Source organism: Pipistrellus hanaki (assembly GCF_964339955.1).
Source record: "Pipistrellus hanaki genome assembly, chromosome: 2".
NCBI classification, from domain to species: domain Eukaryota; kingdom Metazoa; phylum Chordata; class Mammalia; order Chiroptera; family Vespertilionidae; genus Pipistrellus; species Pipistrellus hanaki.
The window spans coordinates 2,912,820-2,935,721 of NC_140504.1; the positions used below are offsets into that span (position 1 = coordinate 2,912,820).

General features: G+C 41.4%; 1 protein-coding gene across 7 annotated transcripts in view; it reads left to right on the forward strand.

Moving 5' to 3' along the window:
• The window catches only part of TTC3 (tetratricopeptide repeat domain 3), a 91,990-nt gene that overhangs the window by 39,278 nt on the left and 29,810 nt on the right, over positions 1 to 22,902 (forward strand). For all 7 annotated transcript variants that reach the window (XM_084873574.1, XM_084873575.1, XM_084873579.1 and 4 more), the window contains 15 exons: positions 2,680 to 2,764; positions 3,030 to 3,164; positions 3,774 to 3,854; positions 5,634 to 5,746; positions 6,159 to 6,279; positions 9,352 to 9,474; positions 10,258 to 10,359; positions 10,944 to 11,036; positions 12,189 to 12,256; positions 13,504 to 13,640; positions 15,298 to 15,624; positions 16,214 to 16,465; positions 18,504 to 18,550; positions 19,719 to 19,775; positions 20,662 to 20,735. In XM_084873574.1, the coding sequence (XP_084729700.1) occupies positions 2,680 to 2,764; positions 3,030 to 3,164; positions 3,774 to 3,854; positions 5,634 to 5,746; positions 6,159 to 6,279; positions 9,352 to 9,474; positions 10,258 to 10,359; positions 10,944 to 11,036; positions 12,189 to 12,256; positions 13,504 to 13,640; positions 15,298 to 15,624; positions 16,214 to 16,465; positions 18,504 to 18,550; positions 19,719 to 19,775; positions 20,662 to 20,735 (1,815 nt within the window). The remainder of the gene's footprint in view (positions 1 to 2,679; positions 2,765 to 3,029; positions 3,165 to 3,773; positions 3,855 to 5,633; positions 5,747 to 6,158; positions 6,280 to 9,351; positions 9,475 to 10,257; positions 10,360 to 10,943; positions 11,037 to 12,188; positions 12,257 to 13,503; positions 13,641 to 15,297; positions 15,625 to 16,213; positions 16,466 to 18,503; positions 18,551 to 19,718; positions 19,776 to 20,661; positions 20,736 to 22,902) is intronic.

A 22,902-nucleotide genomic window follows, 5' to 3' on the forward strand; every position in this document is an offset into this window, starting at 1 on the left:
GATTCAGCAGACCCTCAAGTTCCCGCAAAAGTTTCCAGCCATGTCTGAAAGGCAGCCGTGGGCAGGGACAGGCGAGGAGCGAGCTGTTTCGGGCCTGGCTGCTCCGGGCCTGGCCTCTGTTGAGAGCCAAATTTTTTAAACTTAAACTTCTTAATGCCACTTTTTCAAAATAGACTTGCCCCGCCCATGGTATTTTGTGTAAGAGCCACACTCAAGGGGGCAAAGAGCAGCATGTGGCTCATGAGCCATAGTTTGCCAACCATGAACTAGAGAATTCTGAATCCTGGATGTTAATACTGATTTCTGAAAGTCACATTACAGATATATTAGTATTAATTTTTTAAAACTCCAAAATACTTGGTCATAAGAGGAAACAAATATTCAGAGAAGTATAAAGTACAAATTAGTTGCCTTCCTGTTCAACTTACTGCATTTCCCACACATCTCCAGTAGCTTCCTATAGGAACTCACTGCTAGCCATTTGTTGGCCACTGGGAAGCTCACTCTGCACACATAGGCATGGGTATGTGTACAGTCTTAGCCCCTTTGGAGCAGTTATCACTAGAGGAAAGTATTTATTAATGAACCAACCACTTATAAAATCCATTCTACCAAACATGCCCCTTAAAGTTAATGGTAGGAACTCTCACCACTTATCTTTATAGTTTATCTCCCATCGCCTACAAAATAGGAATTGCCTGCAGAGTGGAATTGTCAGTCGTACAGTAGATACAGAAGTTTGTGAAGTTAATGAAAAATGATGCTGGGCAAGCTGCAAATCCAATTCTGCCAATTATATCAGTTGTCAGTTTTTTCTTCATTTCCTAAGGCTGATTCCTCAATAGATTCTTCAAAGAGAATGATTTGAATATCAAAGCACTAAGAGAAATGAGTAAAGCCCAATTTTTTTTTAAAAAAAAAACCATTTTTTCATGCTGCTGCAAAGTAAATACAAAGCAAAGGCATAGAATATTATGTAATTCTACTAGAGGCCTGGTGCATGAAATTTGTGCATGGGGTGGGGGTTGTCCCTTAGCCCAGCCTGCACCCTCTTCAATCTGGTACCGCTCAAAGGATGTCCAACTGCCTGTTTAGGCCCAGGTCAGGCCTAAATGGGCAGTTGGACATCCCTCTCACAATTCAGGACTGCTGGCTCCCAACCGCTCACCTGCCTGCCTGCCTTATTGCCCCTAACCGCTTCTGCCTGCCAGCCTGATTGCCCCCTAACCACTCCCCAGCCAGCCTGATCAACGCCTAACTGTTCCTTTGTCGGCCTGATTGCCCATAACTGCCCTCCCTTGCCAGCCTGGTCCCCCCTAAATGTCCTCCCCCTGTAGGCCTGATTGTCCCCAACTGCCCTACCTTGCAGGGCTGGTCCCTCCTAACTCCCCTGCCCCTGCTGGCTTGATCACCCACAACTGCCCTTCCCTGCAGGCCATCTTGTGGCGGCCATCTTTGATCACATGAGGGTGGCCATCTTGTGGCGACCATCTTTGATCACATGACGGTGGCCATCTTGTGGCGGCCATCTTTGATCACATGACGGTGGCCATCTTGTGGCGGCCATCTTTGATCACATGACGGTGGCCATCTTGTGGTGGCCATCTTTGATCACATGACGGTGGCCATCTTGTGTGTGTGCATGAGGCTCACGAGCTGTGGTTTGCCATCCCCTGGGCTAGGGCAGTGTTCGGCAAATTCATTAGTCAACAGAGCCAAATATCAACAGGACAGCGATTGAAATTTCTTTTGTGAGCCAAATTTTTTTAACTTAAACTTCTTCTAACGCCACTTCAAAATAGACTCACCCAGGCCGTGGTATTTTGTGGAAGAGCCACACTCAAGGGGCCAAAGAGCCGCATGTGGCTTGCGAGCCGGTGTTTGCCAACCACGGTTCTACGGAATTAATCTGAACTGGGGTCACGGGAACCCTGAATTTGTAATTGGCTCGGCAGAATTGTGGATAGCTTTAGCACCCTGGTGTGGATGGTCTGAGGTGAAGGCATCTGTGGGGCCTTCATTGACTCCAGAATTAATGTCAGAATTGAATGGAATTGTTAGACATTCAGTTGGTGTGGAGAATTGGTGTTAAAAATGATAGGCATCTGGTATCAGAAAAACACACCCATTTGGTGTTAGAAGTGGTGTCAGAAGACAGGTAGAGAACTGATCTTTCTTCCCCTCACCAGCACTGGGTCCAGGCTTTCTGAAAGGTTCTCTCTTATTAGATTTCCCAGGAGAGGGTCGCCTTGTGCAGCATTTATAGGGCACACTGCTTGTTTCGGGGCTGTATTGTCATAGATAGATAACTGTAGATTGGTAATAACTGGAGAGTCAGCACACACACATTCCCCTTCATTTGTTTCTTTTTTCAAAAGTTCTTTTTTCTCTCTTATCACAATTAATTTATCTGGTCTCTCTCCACTTGTAATTTTATAGGGGTTTTTATTGAGATTTCATTGGATTTAGAGATTAATCTGAGGAGAAATGGCAGGTTTTTATTGAGATTTCATTGGATTTAGCGATTAATCTGAGGAGAAATGGCATCATAGTTACATTTTTGTTCAGGATCTTGTGACTTATTTACTCAGTGTTTAAAATGACTTCAGTAAAAGTATTTTTTTTTTATCTAGCAGACTTTTATTTTAAATAATTCAACACAACACTCTTCTCTTTTAGCTGTAATTCACAAGGGAACTTTCCAGCAGATTTGAAAAACCTCTTGGACAAACAGTTCTCTAAATCTTCCAAAGCTGCTCACCAGGTACAAAAAGTCTTTTCCCACGGAAAAAGCAAACTCTGGGACAAACCGCTTTTCGGGAGAGCCCAGTCTACCCACGTGCATCTCTAAGATTTGTTTGTTAGACTTTTATTTGTGGACAAGTTATTTAAGATGTGATTGCTAAGTAACTAACTTCATTAATTTACAAACTAACTTTTCAGTTATGTTAACCAGAGATTAAAGTAGCGATTGACACTGGAATTGTTGCTTCCCAAAGGAAACAATTTGTTTCTTGTCCTGTTTGCAGGACTTTGCTAATATAATGAAAATGCTGAGGAGCCTGATCCAGGACGGGTACACAGCTCTGCTGGAGCAGCGGTGCCGCAGCGCGGCCCAGTCCTTCTCGGAGCTGCTCAACGGCCTCGATCCGCAGAAAGTAAAGGTAGGATTGCCTCTCCTAACTCCACAGCAGTGCTGAGGGCTCCAGATGCAGGCGGAGGAGAACCAGGGCTCTCACTTCCCCGTCACCAGGGACCTTTGCCGCGCGGGAAGGGCGTGAGGAACATGGTGCGCGCTGACCCAGCCTGCATGCCTGCACTCGCCGTGCCACTCCCTCCTTGCTCTCCAGTCGGTGTCCCTTGGGCCTCCTGCCTTCTCTCTTGATAATCTATGAAAGCAAGGTTTTGGACCAGTTTTAATCACATGTTCTTATTCAGAAAGAAAGTGATAGCGAGGCAAATACTTTATACACACGCCTTGTAAGGCAGCAAATAAATGTACCCACAAACATTCAAAAGAGAGTCACTTCTGTTATTCTAATCTATTACAAGCCACGCCTTCAAGGAACTCTGAGACAGTGAGTCTGTGTTTTAGATACTTGATAGCAGTCTATTTTTGCAAAATCTATTTTCTAATTCAGTTTGACCTATATCTCAATCATAGCTGTGAGATTTTATTACACTTTTTTTTTCTGTTGTGGCTCATAGGTTGGTATGATGCAAATTGGGCAGAATTATCTTCAGATTTTTAATTGAAACATTTTTATTGACAGCAATTGAACCTGGCCATGATTAACTATGTCTTAGTGGTGTACGGACTTGCTATTTCTCTCCTTGGAATAGGACAGCCTGAGGTAAGATTTGTAACAGAAATAATAACTTAAATATGTCATTGATTTTATAAGATATGTAAACACAGTTGTTTTCTCATATTCGCTTATTTCCATCTGTATACTTTCTTGCTGATTTTTTCTGAAATGCCTAAGTTTAATTTAGTTTGTGTTATTTTTTGAAAAGAAATTTTATTTTGTATTCTCATTAGAAAAAAGCTGTCAGATAGCCAGCAGAAATCTACTTTTTGTATGAAAAGTAAAGGACATAATGATAGATTTCAGAAACATGCTGAGGGATAAAGGCAAGTTGGAGAACATAAACATCGTGATACCACTGAGGTACTATTTAGAAAATACACATCAAGGGCTGGCTGTGCATCTTGTAACGGTTACAAACATGAACTAGCCCTACATCAAATTTAAGGTAATGCCTGCTTTTAGTGATGGAGGAAAGGAGCGGGCCTGGGGAGGTTAGGAAAGAGAGTTCAACTTTGTTTTATTTTTAACATAAAAATGACAGTACAGTATATTTTGTTCTGGGTGGTGAGTACTTGGATATTTTTAATTTTCCAGATTGTAGTCTTTCCATAACCACATAGTTATACTGGGTTTTCCAGGTGTTTTTTTGTTTTTGTTTTTGTTTTTTTAAATAAAGATTGAAATGGCTCTAGAATTATCTCAGGTGTAATATTCTTTTGCTACCAATATGGGCTCCTAACTTCCTTGGCTAGATGAAGGCTTAACTCTAATTGCTACCTAATGAGGAGCAAGTCATTTTTTATGTTCACTCGCCCAGTGGCCCGCAGTGCCTGCAGTTCATTTTCCTAGTGGCCTGCTGCTTTCCTTGTTCTGGTTGTGACAGGTGAATATCTTCCATTAAGACCCGCCCATTGTTTAGATTGTTGGAGACAAATTTCACAATCTCAATTCTTTTATTCTTGGAAGAGCAATAATAAAGATTTTATGTTTGCCTTTTTGGAATTGAAGAGATAGTTTATTGCATTTGTGATTTACTTTGAAGTAGTGAGACTGATCATAGAAATAAAACAATGTGATGAAACTTGAACCTTTAAAAGAATTTAATTATTCAGAGTAGCGATATACTTACTCCAGTACAGCCCTTGCTTAAGACACGTTTGCCATGCCTCCATTGGAACTGGCCTCAAAGCTTCTAAAGAACTCCATTTTGTGGTGACATTTCTTTTCTCAACCACAATGCGGTTAGCAGTGTTGCCTGGATCTAAGTGTCTTTAGATTTTTTTAAAAACAAAATTCATGTAAAGCAGAGGTTTCCACAGTTGAGAATATTCAAAAGAACACACTTCTGTCTCTGAAAGTGTTACTAAAGGGCTGGTTTTACAGTTGAGCATTTATCTGCCTGATGCCACAAAGCATGTAGCAACCTCACTGGCATGCTGTTCCCCTAAGGAGACAGCACTCACCAGGATACATGCACTGTGTCATTGTGCACATCAGTCTCTTCACCGTGCAGCCACACTGTGTGGTGTCTGCCAGCCCCGCGGGCCTCTGTGTGTGGGTGGAAACGCTCAACTGGTTTGTGATTTGATGTGTTCAGTGCCAGCTTTTCATTCTGGAGCTGAATCACTTTGGGTGTGAGTATCGCACATATGGACACAATTTATAAATTGCTAAGAAAATGAAATCTGGAAGGTATAATTTTGCCAAAGAAGTTTTGGACAGATAGTTGTTTTTAATGTTATACCAAAAGAATCAGCCTTCAGATAAAGTCACTTCCAGCATTTATTTTTTGAGTGATTATTATTCTTACTGCCTTTGAAGGAATTATCTGAAGCTGAAAACCAATTTAAGAGGATGATTGAACACTACCCCAATGAGGGCCTTGATTGCTTGGCCTTCTGTGGAATTGGAAAAGTGTACTTGAAAAAAAACAGGTTAGTAGATGTCCTAATAAAATAAAATAAAAAATTTTTAAAGAATTTCTATATAGTGATTTTCTATAGTGAATTTCTATGCAGTGATTTATCAGATGTATTATATTGATTTTATTGATTTCAGAAAGAAAGTGAGAGAGCAAGAGAGAGAAACATCAATGATGAGAGATAATCATTGATTGGCTGCCTCCTGCATGCCCCCCGTCTCCCCCAGGGGGATTAATTTGTATGTGCTCTGACCCGAAATTGAACCATGACCTCTTGGGTTCATAAGTCTACAGTCAACCACTGAGTCACATTGGCTGGGCTCAAATATACTCTTATTAGTTACCTTGAAATCTCTGACTTTTATTGTGGGAATGAAAATTCATGTAACATGTTTAATACCTTTTTTCTTCATTATTATGACTAGGTTTCTAGAAGCTCTTAATCACTTTGAGAAAGCAAAAAACCTGATTTGTCGACTCCCTGGAGTGCTAACTTGGCCCACAAGTAATGTGGTTATTGACGAGACTCGGCCGGGGAAAATAAAGGTAACCATTTCTTTCTGCAGAGAGCTTCTCACCAACTGCAAAAGCCCGCCTTCACTGGCTGGCTCAGGAGTCAGAAGGCAAGGAGACAGCATTCTGGCTCCAGCTCCCCCACGGGTGCTTCCCCTTTAAGGACTAGGAGAAGTACTAACATTTACAAAACGTTTTCTATTGCCAGTCACACACCGGTCACTTTCATTGCCTTCAGTCCTCACAACAGTCCTACAGATGAGTACTATGATTTATCCCAATTTTATGGAGGGGGAAGATTAAGTGTAGAGAGGTTAGGGAATGAGCTCACGGTTAAACAGCTGGGAAATGGTGGAGCTGGTCTTGAATCCAGGTGCTCTGACTTCATTGTGCATTCTTAAGGCATGCAGTCCTTCAGAAAGGGGCAGCATTGCTGTTTTATCATAGTTACTGCTGTCACTGAGGGGTACTTAAAAACTCAGAAAGTGTAAATTTAGTCTCAAATCCAGAAGCAGAGGATGCTTTGCTAGCTTTTGAGAGACTAAATTATACGTAAATTGATTAGGGTAGGCCTTTGGTTGTGGGGAACCTTGTCATGTACTAAGAACTGGCTTTTGACCAAAGCTTTTCAAAGAATAGGGGTCAACTCTCACAACTCAGTGATAGAAAGACAATTAATCTCGCCAAAACTGGTTTGGCTCAGTGGATAGAGCGTCGGCCTGCGGACTGGAAGGTCCCAGGTTCGATTCTGGGTCAGGGGCATGTACCTTGGTTGCGGGCACATCCCCAGTACGGGGTGTGCAAGAGGCAGCTGATCGATGTTTCTAACTCTCTATCCCTCTCTCTTCCTCTCTGTAAATAATCAATAAACTACTATATTTAAAAAAAGGACAACTAATCTAATTAAAAAATAGCCTAAGGATGTGAGTTGACATATCTGTCAAGAAGCTATACAAATAGCCAATAAGCACGTGAATGGTGTTCAACAACATTAGCTACCAGAGAAACACATTAAAACCTTAGTGAGATACGATTTCACACCCATTGGGATGATTATCCTCAGAAAGCAGCTAAGAATAAGTGTTGACAAGGATGTGGTGAAGTCAGAACCTTCCTGCGTCGGTGTGGGCATTTAGAACCGTGCTGTTGCTTTGAGAAAATAGTCTGGCACTTCCTCGTGGGTTAAAGAATAGTTATCCTGTGACCCAGCAGTTCCACTCCTGGATATATACAGAGATAACACGTTTTCACAAAAACTTGTACATGAATGTTCATAGCAACATTATTCACAGGAGGCAAAAAGTGTTCCATCAACTGATGAATGGCTAAATAAAATACAGCCTATTTATACAATTGAATGTTATTCATCCCATAGAAAGGCATGAAGTACCCACATGCTACAACATGAGCGAACCTCAAAAACATTATGCTAAGTGAAAGAAGCCAGACATACAGGCCACAGATTGTAGGATTCCATTTATATGAAACTAGAGGTCTGGTGCATGACATTTGTGCACTGGAGGGGGTGTCCTCAGCCCTGCCTGCACCCTCTCGCAGTCTGGGACCCTTGGGGTATTTCTAGCTCTGGGGAGTGGACCTAAGCTGGCAGTTCGACGTTCCCTAAGGGGTCCTTAGCACTACCGCAGAGGTGAGAGAGGTTCCTGCCACTGCTGTTACATTCGTCAGCCGTGAGCCCACTTTCTGACTGAGCGGCGCTTCCCCAGCTCATTGCAGAAGCTGCCCCCTGGTGGTCAGTGCACGTCATAGCAACTGGTCATTCCACCGTTTGGTCAATTTGTATATTAGGGTTTTATTATATAGGATCTCTAGAACAGGCAAATCTACATAGACACAGGAAGTAGACTAGTGGTTGGGAGGAGCTAGGGATTGAAGGAAATGGGGAGGAGTCTCTTGTTAGGTGATGAAAATGTACATTTATTTATTTTTTTTTAAATATATATTTTATTGATTTTGTACAGAGAGGAAGGGAAAGAGAGTTAGAAACATCGATGAGAGAGAGTCATCGATCAGCTGCCTCTTGCATACCCCCTACTGGGGATATGCCCACAACCAAGGTACATGCCCTTGACCAGAATCGAACCCGGGACCTTTCAGTCCCCAAGCCGACGCTCTATCCATTGAGCCAAACCAGTCTCGGCTGAAAATGTACATTTAGACTGAAGTGATGGTCGTACAACCCTGTGTATGTACTAAAGACACGCTTTAAATATGTGAATTGTATGGTAAGTGAATGATATCTTACCCCAAGCTGCTATTTTTTTTTTTTTTTTGAAGCTGCTATTAAAAAATTGTAAAACAAATGATCATTGGATATTTTTCTTTAAACTTTAAATTGGGATGGAGGCACGGGAACTATTGATAACAAAGGTTTAGGAGCAGTGGGGTCGTTGTCAGGGCAAGAACCTGCGCAGGTAGCAGGGGCTCTGGGAGGAGGCAGGTGCTAGGATCTCAGGTGAAGCAAGCGCCTACGGATCAGGAGCAGAGTAGCGTCTAAGGGGGTTTCACCTTAGGATTCCCTCTGGAAGCACACAGTCAATCGTATGATTAAAGGAGATTCCTAAGAGTTACATTATACAGTGAGGTTTGATGGTTACAACAGGTAAGATTTTGATTCTGACTTTGAAATTCTGAAGACCTTTTTTTGTTCTTGCCCTCTTCTCTCCCCCATTCCATTTTCTTTTTAAAAAAAATATATATTTTATTGATTTTTTACAGAGAGGAAGAGAGAGGGATAGAGAGAGTTAGAAACATCGATGAGAGTCATCAATCAGCTGCCTCTTGCACACCCCCTACTGGGGATATGCCCGCAACCAAGGTACATGCCCTTGACCGGAATCGAACCCGGGACCTTTCAGTCCGCAGACCGACACTCTACCACTGAGCCAAACCGGTTTCGGCTCCCCCATTCCATTTTCTATGGACATGTCTCTGTATCAGCCTCCATTAAAAAGTGGTATGTAGTTTGTTCTTGGCTAAACATTTAGTTATTTCTAGAATGAAAATATTTTGACAGCAAGAGGTTATTAAAATCATATGCATTTTGATTGATGAACAAGTGTTATAATAGTATCTTTTTTGTTTTAGATGATCTTAGATAAATTTATTGAAGAATGCAGGTTCCCTCCAGTGCCAGATGCTGTTTGTTGCTATCAGAAGTGCCATGGATATTCCAAAATCCAGATATACATCTCAGATCCAGACTTTAAGGTAAGGCACGACTGTGCACTGGGACAGTAACTTGCACAGTTGTGCCTCACAATGAATTTAGAACCAGTCCTGTAATCAGAGGCACCCAAGTTCTCCGGGGTGCCAGCAGTTTATGTCCTGTGGTCCACCCCTTCCCCTCGACTTCTTTAGGTCTGCATCATCTCACCTGGGAACCCAGAGCCACTGAAATCAACACTGAGGGCCGGCTGGCTAATTCTGTTTCTCCTTTCTAGCCTCTGTGCCATCAACTGCCTGCACCTAGGGGCACAGGAAACAAAATGAGATTATTACCTCTGATTTGTTGTAATTCTCTCTCTTGTAAAATTGGACTCCAATAATCCAAAGGCCATTGTTGATCGCTGAATTGACTCTCAGAAACATAAATTTGAGATCAAGTCTGGCACATAATTAAGTGAATAAGTTACTGGGCCTTAGTTTATTCAAGAAGATAATAAGCTGCCCATTGTGGCACTGTCCCTGATTAAGCTGAGATGGAATATTGTTTATAAAATATTTTATACACTAAAGAATAATGCAACTGTAAGCTATGAAAGAGAATATGTCAGTCAAGCATGTATCTTTGGCATTAGGCATTCTGGGGTACAGAAGTAGTATGCTTCCCCATGAGGAAATGTGCTATTTAATTGTGTGTACCAGGTGAATGCAAACAACTTTCTCTTTATCTTAATATGCTTAGTGAGTTAGAGGTGGGGAGGGGGGGAGTGTATGTGTGTGAGACAGCACCTTTAAAATGTGAATTAAACATTTTTTTAACTCCCCCAGGGTTTTATACGAATCAGCTGTTGCCAGTACTGCAAAATAGAATTTCACATGAACTGTTGGAAGAAGTTAAAAACAACAACCTTTAATGATAAAATTGACAAGGTAAGACTAATAAGATTGGGTGTTTTGTTTTTTTAATATGTTTTTAATGATTTCAGAGAGAGGGAGAAAAAGAGGGAAACATTAATGATGAGAGAGAATCATTGATAGGCTGCCTCCTTCACACCCCACACTGGTGATGGAGCCCATAATCCAGGCATGTGCCCTGACTGGGAATCAAACCATAACCTCCTAGTTCATAGCTTGACACTCAACCACTGATCCACGCCAGCTGGGCACTGTGGTGGTGGTTTTTTTTTGTGTGTGTGTGTCTGAATAGAAGTTGCCTGGTACATGTTCTTGTGACAGAGGATAAAGATCAAGGGCCTTCAGCATTTCTTCAGCTTTTTTGGGGACGTGCTTGGTGTATGTCCTGTCAGCTCTCCTTGCATTGACCAAGCAAGTCATTCCTTCTGCAGGGAGGCTCTGCAGCTCCCATGGCAATGAGCAGGGACTCTCAGTGTGCCCTGGAGGAGGTTTCTGATGCTGTTTTAACCATTCCTGATGGTTATAATAGTATACATATTTAGATTTGTTGTGATATACAGTGCTCGTTTTTTTGTTTTGTTTTGTTTTTAATCAAATAGGATTTTCTACAAGGAATTTGTCTTACCCCTGACTGTGAAGGTATTATTTCTAAGATTATCATCTTCAGCAGTGGTGGTCAAGTTAAATGTGAAGTAAGTATCTAATTAAGGGGAAATCTTACTAAGTTGACAATGAGAATGCTTATACCTTTTAAAAGCATGATTTAAATTTATGGAAGTTGTATGATTTGGATTTTGTTTTTTCCAGGAAGCAGTTACTTAATTCAGACAATATACGAATGATTAGGATGTGAGAATGCTTCTTTGCCATAAAGGATTCTGACATTCTTTTATTTCCTAACAGGAAAAGGAGGCTTTTACAGTTCAGTTTTACTGTTGTCACTCCTTTTATAACTTTGTTATCTTTATTCCTGGTAAACTTATGGTATTTGAGGGTGAGGGTACTTAGAGAGGGGAGGAATGTCTTGAGGGATTACCTTTATCTCTTCTATATGGAAGTGGCAGGAGTAGGTTGTTATAAAGATACTAGGGGCCCAGTGCACGAATTCATGCACCTTGAAAGCAACTGTGGCCTGCGAGGCTGCGGTGGGCACAGGGCAGGTCTTGGCCCATCCTCTGTACCCCTGCCAGGCCCTCCTGCTGTGTATGTGTGCCGGCAGCCCTGCTCCGGCACTGGCACCGACAATGGGTGCAAGCAGGCGCTGCTGTCCCGATCGCCCCACAGGAGCTGGGGGAGGTGGAGAAGCCCACAGGGGCGATCAGAGCAAGCATTGGGTGCCAATGCCTGGCAGAATTGTGTCACACGGGAGCAAAGAATTTTCAGTAACCATCAGAGGCTCTCCCTGATGACAGCAACTGGTGCCCTGCCTTGGTTTGGCACCCCTGTTCACCTGCTCCACCATCCCGCCACAGCCAATGCCCACCATGTTTCACATGCACCCCCTGGTGGTCAGTGCACGTCATAATGACCAGTTGTTCGGTTGTTCCACCATTCAGTCTATTTGCTTATTAGGGTTTTATTTATATAGATTTGTAGTTTATTTTATCTCTGCTTACTTTTAATTTAAAAAACATTTCTTGCTAAAGTGTATGTACTCTCATTTCTCTTTTTAATACATTATTTTACTAAAGTTTTCTGGGCTTTTTGTCTGGGTCAGAGCATCATCACTGTTCTCTGCCAAACTGACCATTGACTGTGCTTCTGAAGTGCTTGTTTCTTGTGGTTTTGTGCTTTATGTCCTGAAAGTATGAGACAAATTTCTGGTATCTTTGTTTTATTTAAAGTTTGAACACAAAGTCGTAAAAGAAAAGAAGGTTCCTTCAAAACCTATTCTGAAACAGAAATGTTCTAGGTAAGATTTCTAACAATCCATCACTAGCTTTATGATGTCTTTTACAATATCATTCTATTATGTACAGATTTCTAAATTATGCTGTTTTTGAATTGGCTATACACACATGTCCAATTAAGTGGTTTTTAAATGCTTTTTATGGATATTTAAAATTTAAAGAAAACTAGCCTGGAATGGTTAATACTGAAACTTGGATCATAGCCTTATTTAGTGGTTGAATTTACAAGTAAAATTGTGACATTTGATGTTGTAAAATTACATATGATTAATAGATTTAACATTTTGATAAAAATTGCATACTTAGCTCTCAGTTGTTTAAACTTTAATTTCAAAAGCATAGTTTCTCTATTCAGCAAACATTTTGAACCAGTAACTTATTTCTCACACTGAAATACTTAATGTACTGTCAAAATTATTTCCTTCTTTGTATCCTCTTGTTCAGATCAAATAATTTCTATTTTTTTTTGCTTCTCTTTTTGGTCCTACCTCTTGTTTTAAATTCTAATAAGTGATTTTTTTCATCCTTGGTGATCAAGAAAAAGCAAAAGAAAAGAGGAATAGACTTATTTGTTGAAGAGAATTCATTGTAACCATATTAACCAAATTCTGTAGTTGTGGGCCATTATTGGGAAGTGAAAATAATAGTTTACTGTGGGATCTTTTTTTTGAAATAAGTGTGTTCATGTATTATCTTGCAGAATAATTTTTTTAAAATATTTTTTTTATTGATTTTTTATAGAGAGGAAGAGAGAGGGATAGAGAGCTAGAAACATCGGTGAAAGAGAATCATCCATCAGCTGCCTCCTGCACACACCCTACTGGGAATGTGCCCGAAACCAAGGTACATGCCCTAAACCGGAATCGAGCCCAGGACCTTTCAGTCCACAGATCGACGCTCTATCCACTGAGCCTAACTGGTTTCGGCGCAGAATAATTTTTATTTTTCCTATTCACCTTAAGCAGTAACTTATAAACATGGAAATAATATCTGCGCCATATATACATGCCATCCTTAAATAAGTCACTCAGTCCCCTTAGGCCCTTGTTTTCACGAAACAAGTGCCATTAGTTTGACTGCATTGACCACATATCAACAGCTTTTGATACTGAACAGAAGGTGCAGACTGAGCTCTGACTAGAAAGGAACACTCCTATCTTACTATTTAGAGAATGCTTTCTATAGAAGCCAAAGGAAAATAGTTGCGTTTATAACAGGTGAATTATCACTAACTGTAAATGTTTATCAGCCTAAAGAAGCTAAGACTGAAAGAAGACAAAAAACTGAAGAGAAAGATCCAAAAACAGGAAGCAAAAAAATTAGCACAAGAAAGACTGGAAGAGGATTTACGGGAAAGTAATCAACCCAAAACGGAAGAGCCTAAAGGTATGCTGGAGTCCAAGGCATCATAACGATAATGTATTCTCGCTTCCACTATTATAGAAATGTGAATACTCATCTTACTGGGACTTGGTTAATTGTACTGAATTGAAATTTAGGTTTCAGTTAATACTTTAATACTGTCATAGGTGCGGATGGGACACAGGGCACTGATTTTGAAAGCGGCACACAGGGATTTAACACTACATGCCACGAACCTGGGGCAGACTGTACCTTTACTCATTGCTGAGCTGAAGGTGGAAATAATGTCTGACAACAGTCTGTGGGCTCCACTGTATGGATTTAGGTTCTGAAAGTGTAAACTATGAAGTCACTAATTATCTGAAACAATGCTGAGTTCAAATGAAGCTGTTCGTAAAAGATGCCATAGAGATTGCCTAGTATAGCCTTTTTGTTTTATGTTCATCTTGTCATCATTCCATGATCAACATGGGAACGTCTCTGGTAATTTCACTGTTTCTGTGGACATACTGGTCTGTATGTATACTTCCAGATGATTTGAAGTAAGTTATTCTCATTTTCTGCGATGGCCATCTATAAAATAAATACTTCCTCTTGCTATCTTATTGTTTCATCTAGTATTCCATTAATGTTTCACAAATCAACCAAAATGATCTTTCTTACAGAAAAGGTTTCAGTGAATGTTGGTATTTTAACTTTGGGTGCTTCAAGAGGCTACATGGCCATCCTGTAGGAAGATGAGTGGGCAGGATGATGAACTTTTTTTTTTTTTTTAAATATATATTTCATTGATTTTTTTACAGAGAGGAAGGGAGAGAGCTAGAGAGCTAGAAATGTCGATGAGAGAGAAACATCGACCAGCTGCCTCCTGCACACCCCCTACTGGGGATGTGCCCGCAACCAAGGTACATGCCCTTGACCAGAATCGAACGCAGGACCTTTCAGTCTGCAGACTGACACTCTACCACTGAGCCAGACCGGTTTCGGCAGGATGATGAACTTCTGAGATATTTTCCCACTAGTAGTCAGTGAGTCCACAGGTCTGCAATTTAGGATCCAACAATAGGATGAATAATATAATAAGAACTACCAAATATTAATTGAATCTGTAACTGAATAAATGATTGTATGTCCTTGTTTAGCTCCAAAAAAAACCATTGGTATTCTTAATGACTAAACATGTTTATTGGATATAACCATGTTATATTGAATATAAAATTTATAATTTCAGGTAGTTGATGAAGCTGGGTTAGCATGGTAGAGGGAAGTAATTTTATTTGAGAGGGACTCAAATTTTAGATGTTCATGAGTGGTACAGAGTGAATGAGATAAGGTACCTTTGCTGCGTTTTGTTGAACGTGAACTCTATTTTTTCAAAGGTATTGTTAAACACAGGGTGGAGCAAAAAACATACCCTTATGATTGAGTGAAACAGAGTTTATTCTTCCGTTATTATTTATTAATTATTGTGTTATCTATATGAGCAACTATAAATGTACTTTTGCCCCACCCTATATTTATATTCCTAATTTAAAATTTCTTGAGTTGTTTATTTAAAACATCAAGACTCCATCTGCGCCATGTTTGTATTGCTCTGTGAGGTTACTGCATTTCTCTCTTAAGTTTCTGTCTGCAGGTTCGTCCTGTTTCTCACTAACTGATGGTTGTGGTTTATCCTCAGAAACTGTCTCCCGTGCTGAGAGCTGCCAGTTCCTGGACGACAGGATCTTGCAGTGCATCAAGCAGAACTCCGACAAGATCAAGTCCGGGGTGCTGGATGCGTCCAAGCTCCTCAAAGAGCTGCTCTCCTGGAAGGTTTTGAGCACAGAAGACTACACCACCTGCTTTTCCAGCAGAAATTTTCTAAGTGAAGCGGTGGACTACGTCATTCGTCACTTGGTTCAAGAAAATAATAGAGTTAAAACAAGGATATTCCTGCATGTTTTGAGTGAGCTGAAAGAAGTGGAGCCAAAGTTAGCCACTTGGATCCAGAAACTTAATAGCTTTGGTATGTCATTTACTTTTAGAGATGCAGTTTAGTAGAAAGGACACCTGGGCCTCCAAGTCTTCTGTTTTTCTGTCATTATTTGTGTGTGGTTGTTTTTTTTAAGTAGGACTACAAATGGATAAGGTTAAAAATACTATTTTTCCAACTCACAATTTATAGTTTACACAAAGGTTATAATATACACTTTCAAAAGTTATAAACACAAAAAAGCTCAGTCAGTTAGAAATCCAGTCCCATATTATGCTAAATATTTGTAAACGTGTAAAATGTAAGGACTGTAAATACTGGGCCCAGGCATGGTTACATAGCACCCCCTGTCGTGCCCTCTGGGATTGTGTGGTTCGGAAGTCTGATTCCTTAATGGAAAAGTTAGAGGGAGGAATAGATGGAAGAATTGCTTAGGATCATCTAAGGCAAATCTACCACAGGATCATAAAACTGTTCTTCTCTTCTGGTTTTCCTGGTTTGGTTGAGGAAGGTTCAACCAGTCTCTTTGCCTAAGGCCCTCAAGCAGGCACAAGATGTGAAGGTGAAGGTGATTTTAATGTAAGTAGTTTGCCATCTGATTTGGGTTTTGTTTTTATCACAGGTTTAGATGCCACAGAATCTTTTTTCTCCCGTTTTGGAGCATCTCTCAAGGAGCTTGATTTTAGCATCATGACTTTTCTCTGGAATGAGATGTATGGTCATAAACTAAGCTCTATAGAAGGAAAGCAACTTGACTATTTCTGCGAGCTGGCATCATTGAAGGAAGCCCGGTGTCTGATTTGGCTCCTGGAAGAACACAGAGACAAGTTTCCGGCCTTGCACAATGCGTTAGATGAATTTTTCGATATCATGGGTATGTGGGTCGAGTTTCAGTTTATACCATACCTGGTCTTAGGGGGGAAATCTGTATCTGCGGAGGGTAGTGATTAAGAATATTACTTTTTATCATGTTCAAACTTATTATATGGAACTCAGTGTTGTGGACATATTTAGATCATTGTTCTCATCTTAGATATCTTGACAGTGTTGTGGCAGAGATTGCTCGTTGACAGAATTTATTACGAAACTAGAGGCCCAGTGCACAGATTCGTGCACCAGTGAGGTCCCTTGGCCTGGCCTGTGCCCTCCTGCAATCTGGAACCCCACCAGTGCATACTCGGGGCCAGGGAAGGACAAAAGAAGGTTGGCTACTGGGGAGGGACCTCAGGAGGGCTCCAGGGTGTGTCTAGCCCCTCTCTCAGTCCCAATCGGCCAGACCCCAACAGCAAGCTCACCGGTTGGAGCGTCTACCCCTGGGTGGTCAGTGCATGTCATAGCTACCAGTAAATCAGATGCTGTCCCGGGACTGAGCTTGCACAACCACAGGACAACTAAAAAGGACACAGTTCCCGCTGTGTGCATGTTCCTGATTCTGGTATTCTGAACCTAAAATGCAGTCCACCGGGCTGCCACCCTTTCTCTGCTGAGTAGGAAGCCAGCAGCCAAATGACTGGCCAACAGATTTCCAAGCCCATAGCTCTGCCTCTCACCTTTACCCTGACATTTTCAGTTTTGTCTCCTTTCATTAGAAGTACTAGTATTCCTTTAAAGTGTAAAAAGTCCACGGATCTTGTAGATAAAGATAAGTTGGGAGCCCCAACCTGCCTCCTGAAGTCTGCGTGCATTTTCCCTGTTGGAATTCCTGTGTAGAAGCCAAGAGGTCCCTTGAGAGCAATGTGGCTGAACTCGTTTACGTCCCACTGACTGAATTTATCCAATCAGTAACATTGTGTATATGGTTTTTAAGAGGAAACCTGGATTGGTCTGGATTCTTCCTCTTCCGTATTACTCCATATCTCGTTTGTCAGCAATTAATATGAGCTTTATCTCGGACCTGTCCTTCCCTGTCCATCCCCACTTCTTAGCCAGGAGCTTGTGGTCTTTCCATGCAAAAGTCAGTAGCCTCCAAACTGGTCTCCATACCTAGACCCTCCCCCTCCCAATCTTCCTCCTGCGTTGCCTCCAGGGACTCTTGAGGAACATCTCTTTGATCCTGTAACTATTCTCTTTGGGAACCGCTTGCTTAGTTTTGCCTGTTGATTAAATTCACATCATGTGTTGAGCTCATCGTCACTCTGCCCATCTGCCTTCTGAATCAACGCCACACCAGTTACTGTGCCCCAACCTGCCCTGTCCTTTCCTGCCTCCTGTCTTTGCTTATTCAGTTCCTCCAGCCTCATCCCACCCCGTTGAGTGTTCATTTCGAGCCCCTTCCTCCCCAAAGCCCTGATGATCCCTCTGGGCCTCTCCCCTCGAAGACTTCTTTATTCTGTCAGCTTCGTTCCTGTGTATTTATTGTGGGACTTAGTACACCGGGTGGCAGGCATCTGCCTGCCTGTCTTTTTTGTAGAAATAGGCGTGTGGGTAGCAGGGACTATTTTGTGCACCTCTATTCCCAACACCTGGCATAGAGTTTGGCCCCTAGAAGGCACTCAGATTACGCTGAAATGGATTGAAATTTTGTGGTTCTTTGTAGTTGGCTTCCCGTTTAGTTAGCCATTTCACCCTTGCCTCCTAAACTAGACTTGTGTCAAAGCCAAATGAGGCATAGAGCATAGTCTGTGTCAGTGTACCTGGGGTGGTTTTCTTTAAAGCTATACTACAGGGTGGGGAATGTCTGGCCCGCCAAGGCCCGAGTAATCATGTGATCAAGGCATTAGGGATTAGTTAATTGAATGTTTGAACAAATATAGCAGCTAATTTTTAAGTTGAAAATTTGGCATGGCCCATGAAAGATGTTATAAATACCCAAATGGCCCTTGGCAGGAGAAGGGTTCCCCACCCCTGTTTTGGTGTATTACATGGCGATGTTAATGCTTCGCTTGCTCACAAAACTCTCTCTCTTCCTGCAGACAGCCGCTGCACAGTGCTGAGGAAGCAAGACAGCGGGGATCTGCCAGTAAGACATTTGGTCACTTTAAATGTTGTGTTCTGGTTTGTGTTGGCCAAAGGAAGGGGGAGGCCCCAAGCCAATAGTTCCATCCTAGGTGGCACTCCAGAACCCAATCGGGAGGACTTCTGGTAATGCCTACTATTTCATTAGGAAGCGAATCCCAATTTGCCCCTCAGAATCAGAGCAAGTCAGCAAACGCTGAGGCTTTCGTTACCAACTACCTTAAAGTCCCACAGCTAAGAAATGTTAATCTTAGAAATAGGAAAGCAGTTCTTGAATAATCTCCTGGCATAAAAATGAAAAGTTATCAGTAATTGTGAAAATTTTCATGTTTTGCTCTTTAAGAAAAATAAAGGGACATTGTTTGGAGTGCCTCCAAATTGAGTGAAAATTAGAATGCCAGAGTTGTCTTCCTCAGTAGGTTGTGGCAGTTTTCAAACAGAAAATTGCTTGTTTGCTGACTTTATAGTATCAAGTCATCTGTACTTGGAAGTTTTGTCTTAATCCATTCTATCAGGTATTGCCTAGCTACTTATGCAAGCACAGCTAAGATACCTGAAAGGTTAAAGCTTCTCCTAAATGCACTGTCAGTGCTCCCCTGTCTGGCCAGATGCACGTGTCTAGTTTGTCTAAGTAAAAGAAAAATCATTAAAATACTGTTAGCGTATAACTGGAATTACCTTAAAAGTCTGATATAGTAAACCTTACTAAAAATGAGTTCAGCCGAAACTGGTTTGGCTCAATGGATAGAGCATTGGTCTGCAGACTGAAAGGTCCCAGGTTCGATTTCGGTCAAGGACATGTACATTGGTTGTGGGCACATCCCCAGTAGGGGATGTACAGGAGGCAGCTGATCGATGTTTCTCTCTCATGGATGTTTCTAACTCTCTATCCCTCTCCCTCTCTGCAAAAAAATCAATGAAACATTTTTTTTTTTTAAATGAGTTCAAAATGTTGGAACAATGTAATTTTAGTTATAACATTAGGCAACATTAAACTTTTTCTTAATTTCTGATATAAATTATAACAATAGGGCTAACACACCATAGTGTTATTTTTGTTAAACATTTTATATAATTCAACTTATGACCAATCTCAATATCATGGTATAATATATGGTAGTTTCATAATGCTATTATTTGAGTGTTCAGTGATTTTTCTCTCCATTTTTTAGTTTAATTCTCCCAAGATAAAAAACAAAGGCAAGAAAAAGAAGCCAAAAGATTTAAAGGTATGGAGTATTTTGTGAGTTAATTATGTAAAATAATTTAATATGTAAATTAGAATTAACCAGTTCTTGGGATATTTTGAAGTATTTTGTTGAAACAACTTTCTAGGCTTTAAAGATATTTTGGCAGTCTTCTACATTTTGAATAAATTCAGGGTTCATGTTGTATATTAGTAACCATTAAAAGAGACTTTTATTTTTATTGCCCTTTTTATTTCCTGAAAATTTTTGAGTAAAGACAATTGTCATAATGTGGAATTTTATCTGGGTAGTGATAGAACAGGGTGACCAAGACAGCTTTGTGGTCAGATAGACCTGAGTTGATAGCTTGCCTCTTGACCAATTACTGTGATTTTTATTGCTGTTTCTATTATCTCTGTGATCTTGGGCAAGTTACTTGAATTTCCTGTGCCCTAGTGTTAACCATTTGTATGAGGAGATGATACCCTTATAAATAATGAAAACTTTCAAAATAAAAGTGGTGAATCCTAACCACAAAGCAGAATCTCCCTTCCTTCCTCTCACACAAGGTTGAGCTCTAAACCATGAGGTCATGAGGGGCTCTTCATAATGCTCATGTATTTAAGGGTCATGTTGGGGGCAGGTGTGGAAACTGAACAAGTGTTAGAGGAGGATGGAGCAGTCAATAAAACTAATGGGAATTTTGAACTCATTTTCAATTTTTTGGAGTGTGGTAAACTACCTAATGTTAATTTGGGCCTATTTATGGTAGTTGAAACTTTTATTATTAATATGTTTCTATTCAAAAGACAATTTAGGTAAGTCTCATATATTGTCAATCTGCATGCATATTTATGGAAGCATTCATCAGTGTTAATGATAATTTTAAGATAGAACATTATTTTCATTATTTTGTCTTTTAAAACAGCCTATGTTAGTTGGGTCTGGAACAACTTCAATAACACCTAATAATGAGAATATCACTTCAGGTGAAGACCATAAGTAAGTACAGTTTTTAAATTTTGCTTCATTTTAACTCAAGTGTTTTAACTTAAGCAGTGATAATTTAATATACTTTACATTTGTGCTTTCCCTAACTTCTCTGTCTAAAGATCTACATCTTGGACGACAACCTTATGTGACCATCTTGATTGAATTTATAGCATGACTTGTCAATGATGAAAATTTATAAAAACTGCATTAAAATCACAAAGTTGCCCTGGCTACATGAATCCATTGGTTGGAGTGTTGTCTCATACACCAGAAGGTTGTGTGTTAGATTCCCAGCCATGGCACCTACTAAGGTTTCGGGTTTGATCTCTGGTCAGGGTGTGTACAAGAGGCAACTGAACAATGTTTTTCTCTCCCTTTCTTTCTAAAACCAGTTAAAAAACATACCCTCAAGGGAGGACAATTTTACCTAATAAAAGTAATATGCAAATTAACCACTCCCACCAACCACACCCACCAGCCAATCAGAGAGGGTATACAAATAAACCTAACCAAGATGGCTACAGAGCAGGAGGGAGGCTTGGGTTTCCCAGGCAACGAAAGAAGCCAAGCTTTCCGCCTGCCCTAGCCAGACTAAGCCTCATTCAAGGCTACAAAATTTCAATTATAGAAGGTAAACAAATCCAAACAAAATGGCTGCTGGCCGCAGAGCAGGAGGCTTGGCTCCGCTCCAGGCTACAAAGTTTCAACTATAGAAGGTAAATTCCAGATACCAGGGCCTCCGCTTGGGTCACCAGGGGACGTGGCTGGCCTGCAAACCACCACAGGCCCCTCACTCAGGCCACCCCATGCCCCAAGGGAATCCCCATCCTGATCCGGGACACCCTTCAGGGCAAACCAGCTGGTCTCCACCGTGCACCAGGCCTCTGTCCTATCTAATAAAAGAGTAATATGCAGATTGACCATCATTCCAACACACAATAGCTGCCCCCATGTGGTCAAAGATCCTGCCCCTATGTGGACACAAGATGGTCACTACAAGATGGCCAGCAGGGGAGGGCAGTTGAGAGGGACCAGGCCTGCAAGGGAGGGCAGTTGAAAGTGATCAACCCTGCAGGGGAGGGCAGTTAGGAGTGACTAGGCTGGCAGAGGAGGGAAGTTGGGGGCAAACAGGCTGGCAGGGGAGCAGTTAGACATCAGTCAGGCTGGCAGGGGAGTGGTTAGGGGGAGATAAGGCTGGCAGGCAGAAGCGGTTACGGGCAATCAGGAAGGCAGGCAGGCGAGCAGTTGGGAGCCAGCAGTCCTGGATTGTGAGACGGATGTCTGACTGCCGGTTTATGCCCAGTCCCACTGGGATCAGGTCTAAACAAGCAATTGGACATCCCTCGAGGGATCCCAGATTGGAGAGGGTGCAGGCTGGGCTGAGGGACACCCCTCCCCCTGCCCCATGCACGAATTTCGTGCACCGGGCCTCTAGTCTGTGTGTGTGTGTGTGTGTGTGTGTGTGTGTGTGTGTACATATAAATAAATAAAGAGCTAAAGTCCATAACGTCCAAAATGACCAAAGGCTCAACCGAACACTGTAATTCAGCGACCCACACTGACTGCTGAAGGAGCTGCGATCAGGCCCGGACAGAGGCCGCAAGAGAAAAGCAAGGTCTGATTGCAGCCCCCATGGCAGTCAGTCCTGCAGTCAGTGAACATAGAGTCAATTAATATCTCCTTGAGAGGAGTTGAGAATGTAAAGTACAATGTAGAGCACTTACTTACATTATTTCACATAAAACTCTTTTCAACTAAAACTATTTTCCTTTATTTAAAATGTATTTTTATTGTTGAAAATATTACAGATGTCCCTTTGTTTTAGGTCGTGTGTGTCTCCCCCCCCCCCCCCCCCCCCATTGATGTCCTTCACCCTGCACCTGCCCTTTCCAGGCCTTCGCCAGACTGTTCATTAGCTATTTCTATCTAATACATAAAAATCGATAAAGATTTAGAGAAAATAAAATAAAAGATATGCCTAATAAATATTGAACAGAAGAGGTAAAGTTGCTGCATGAATACTGGATACAAGCTTGAAGCCAAAACACAGCTCATGATATAAAGTTAGTCATTGTAACATAACAAAAGGTTCCTCTCACTAAAGAGATAAGATGGTTCCCAATACTTACACACATAATAGAACAGTGTGGGGGTTCAGAATGAACCTCATTAAGAT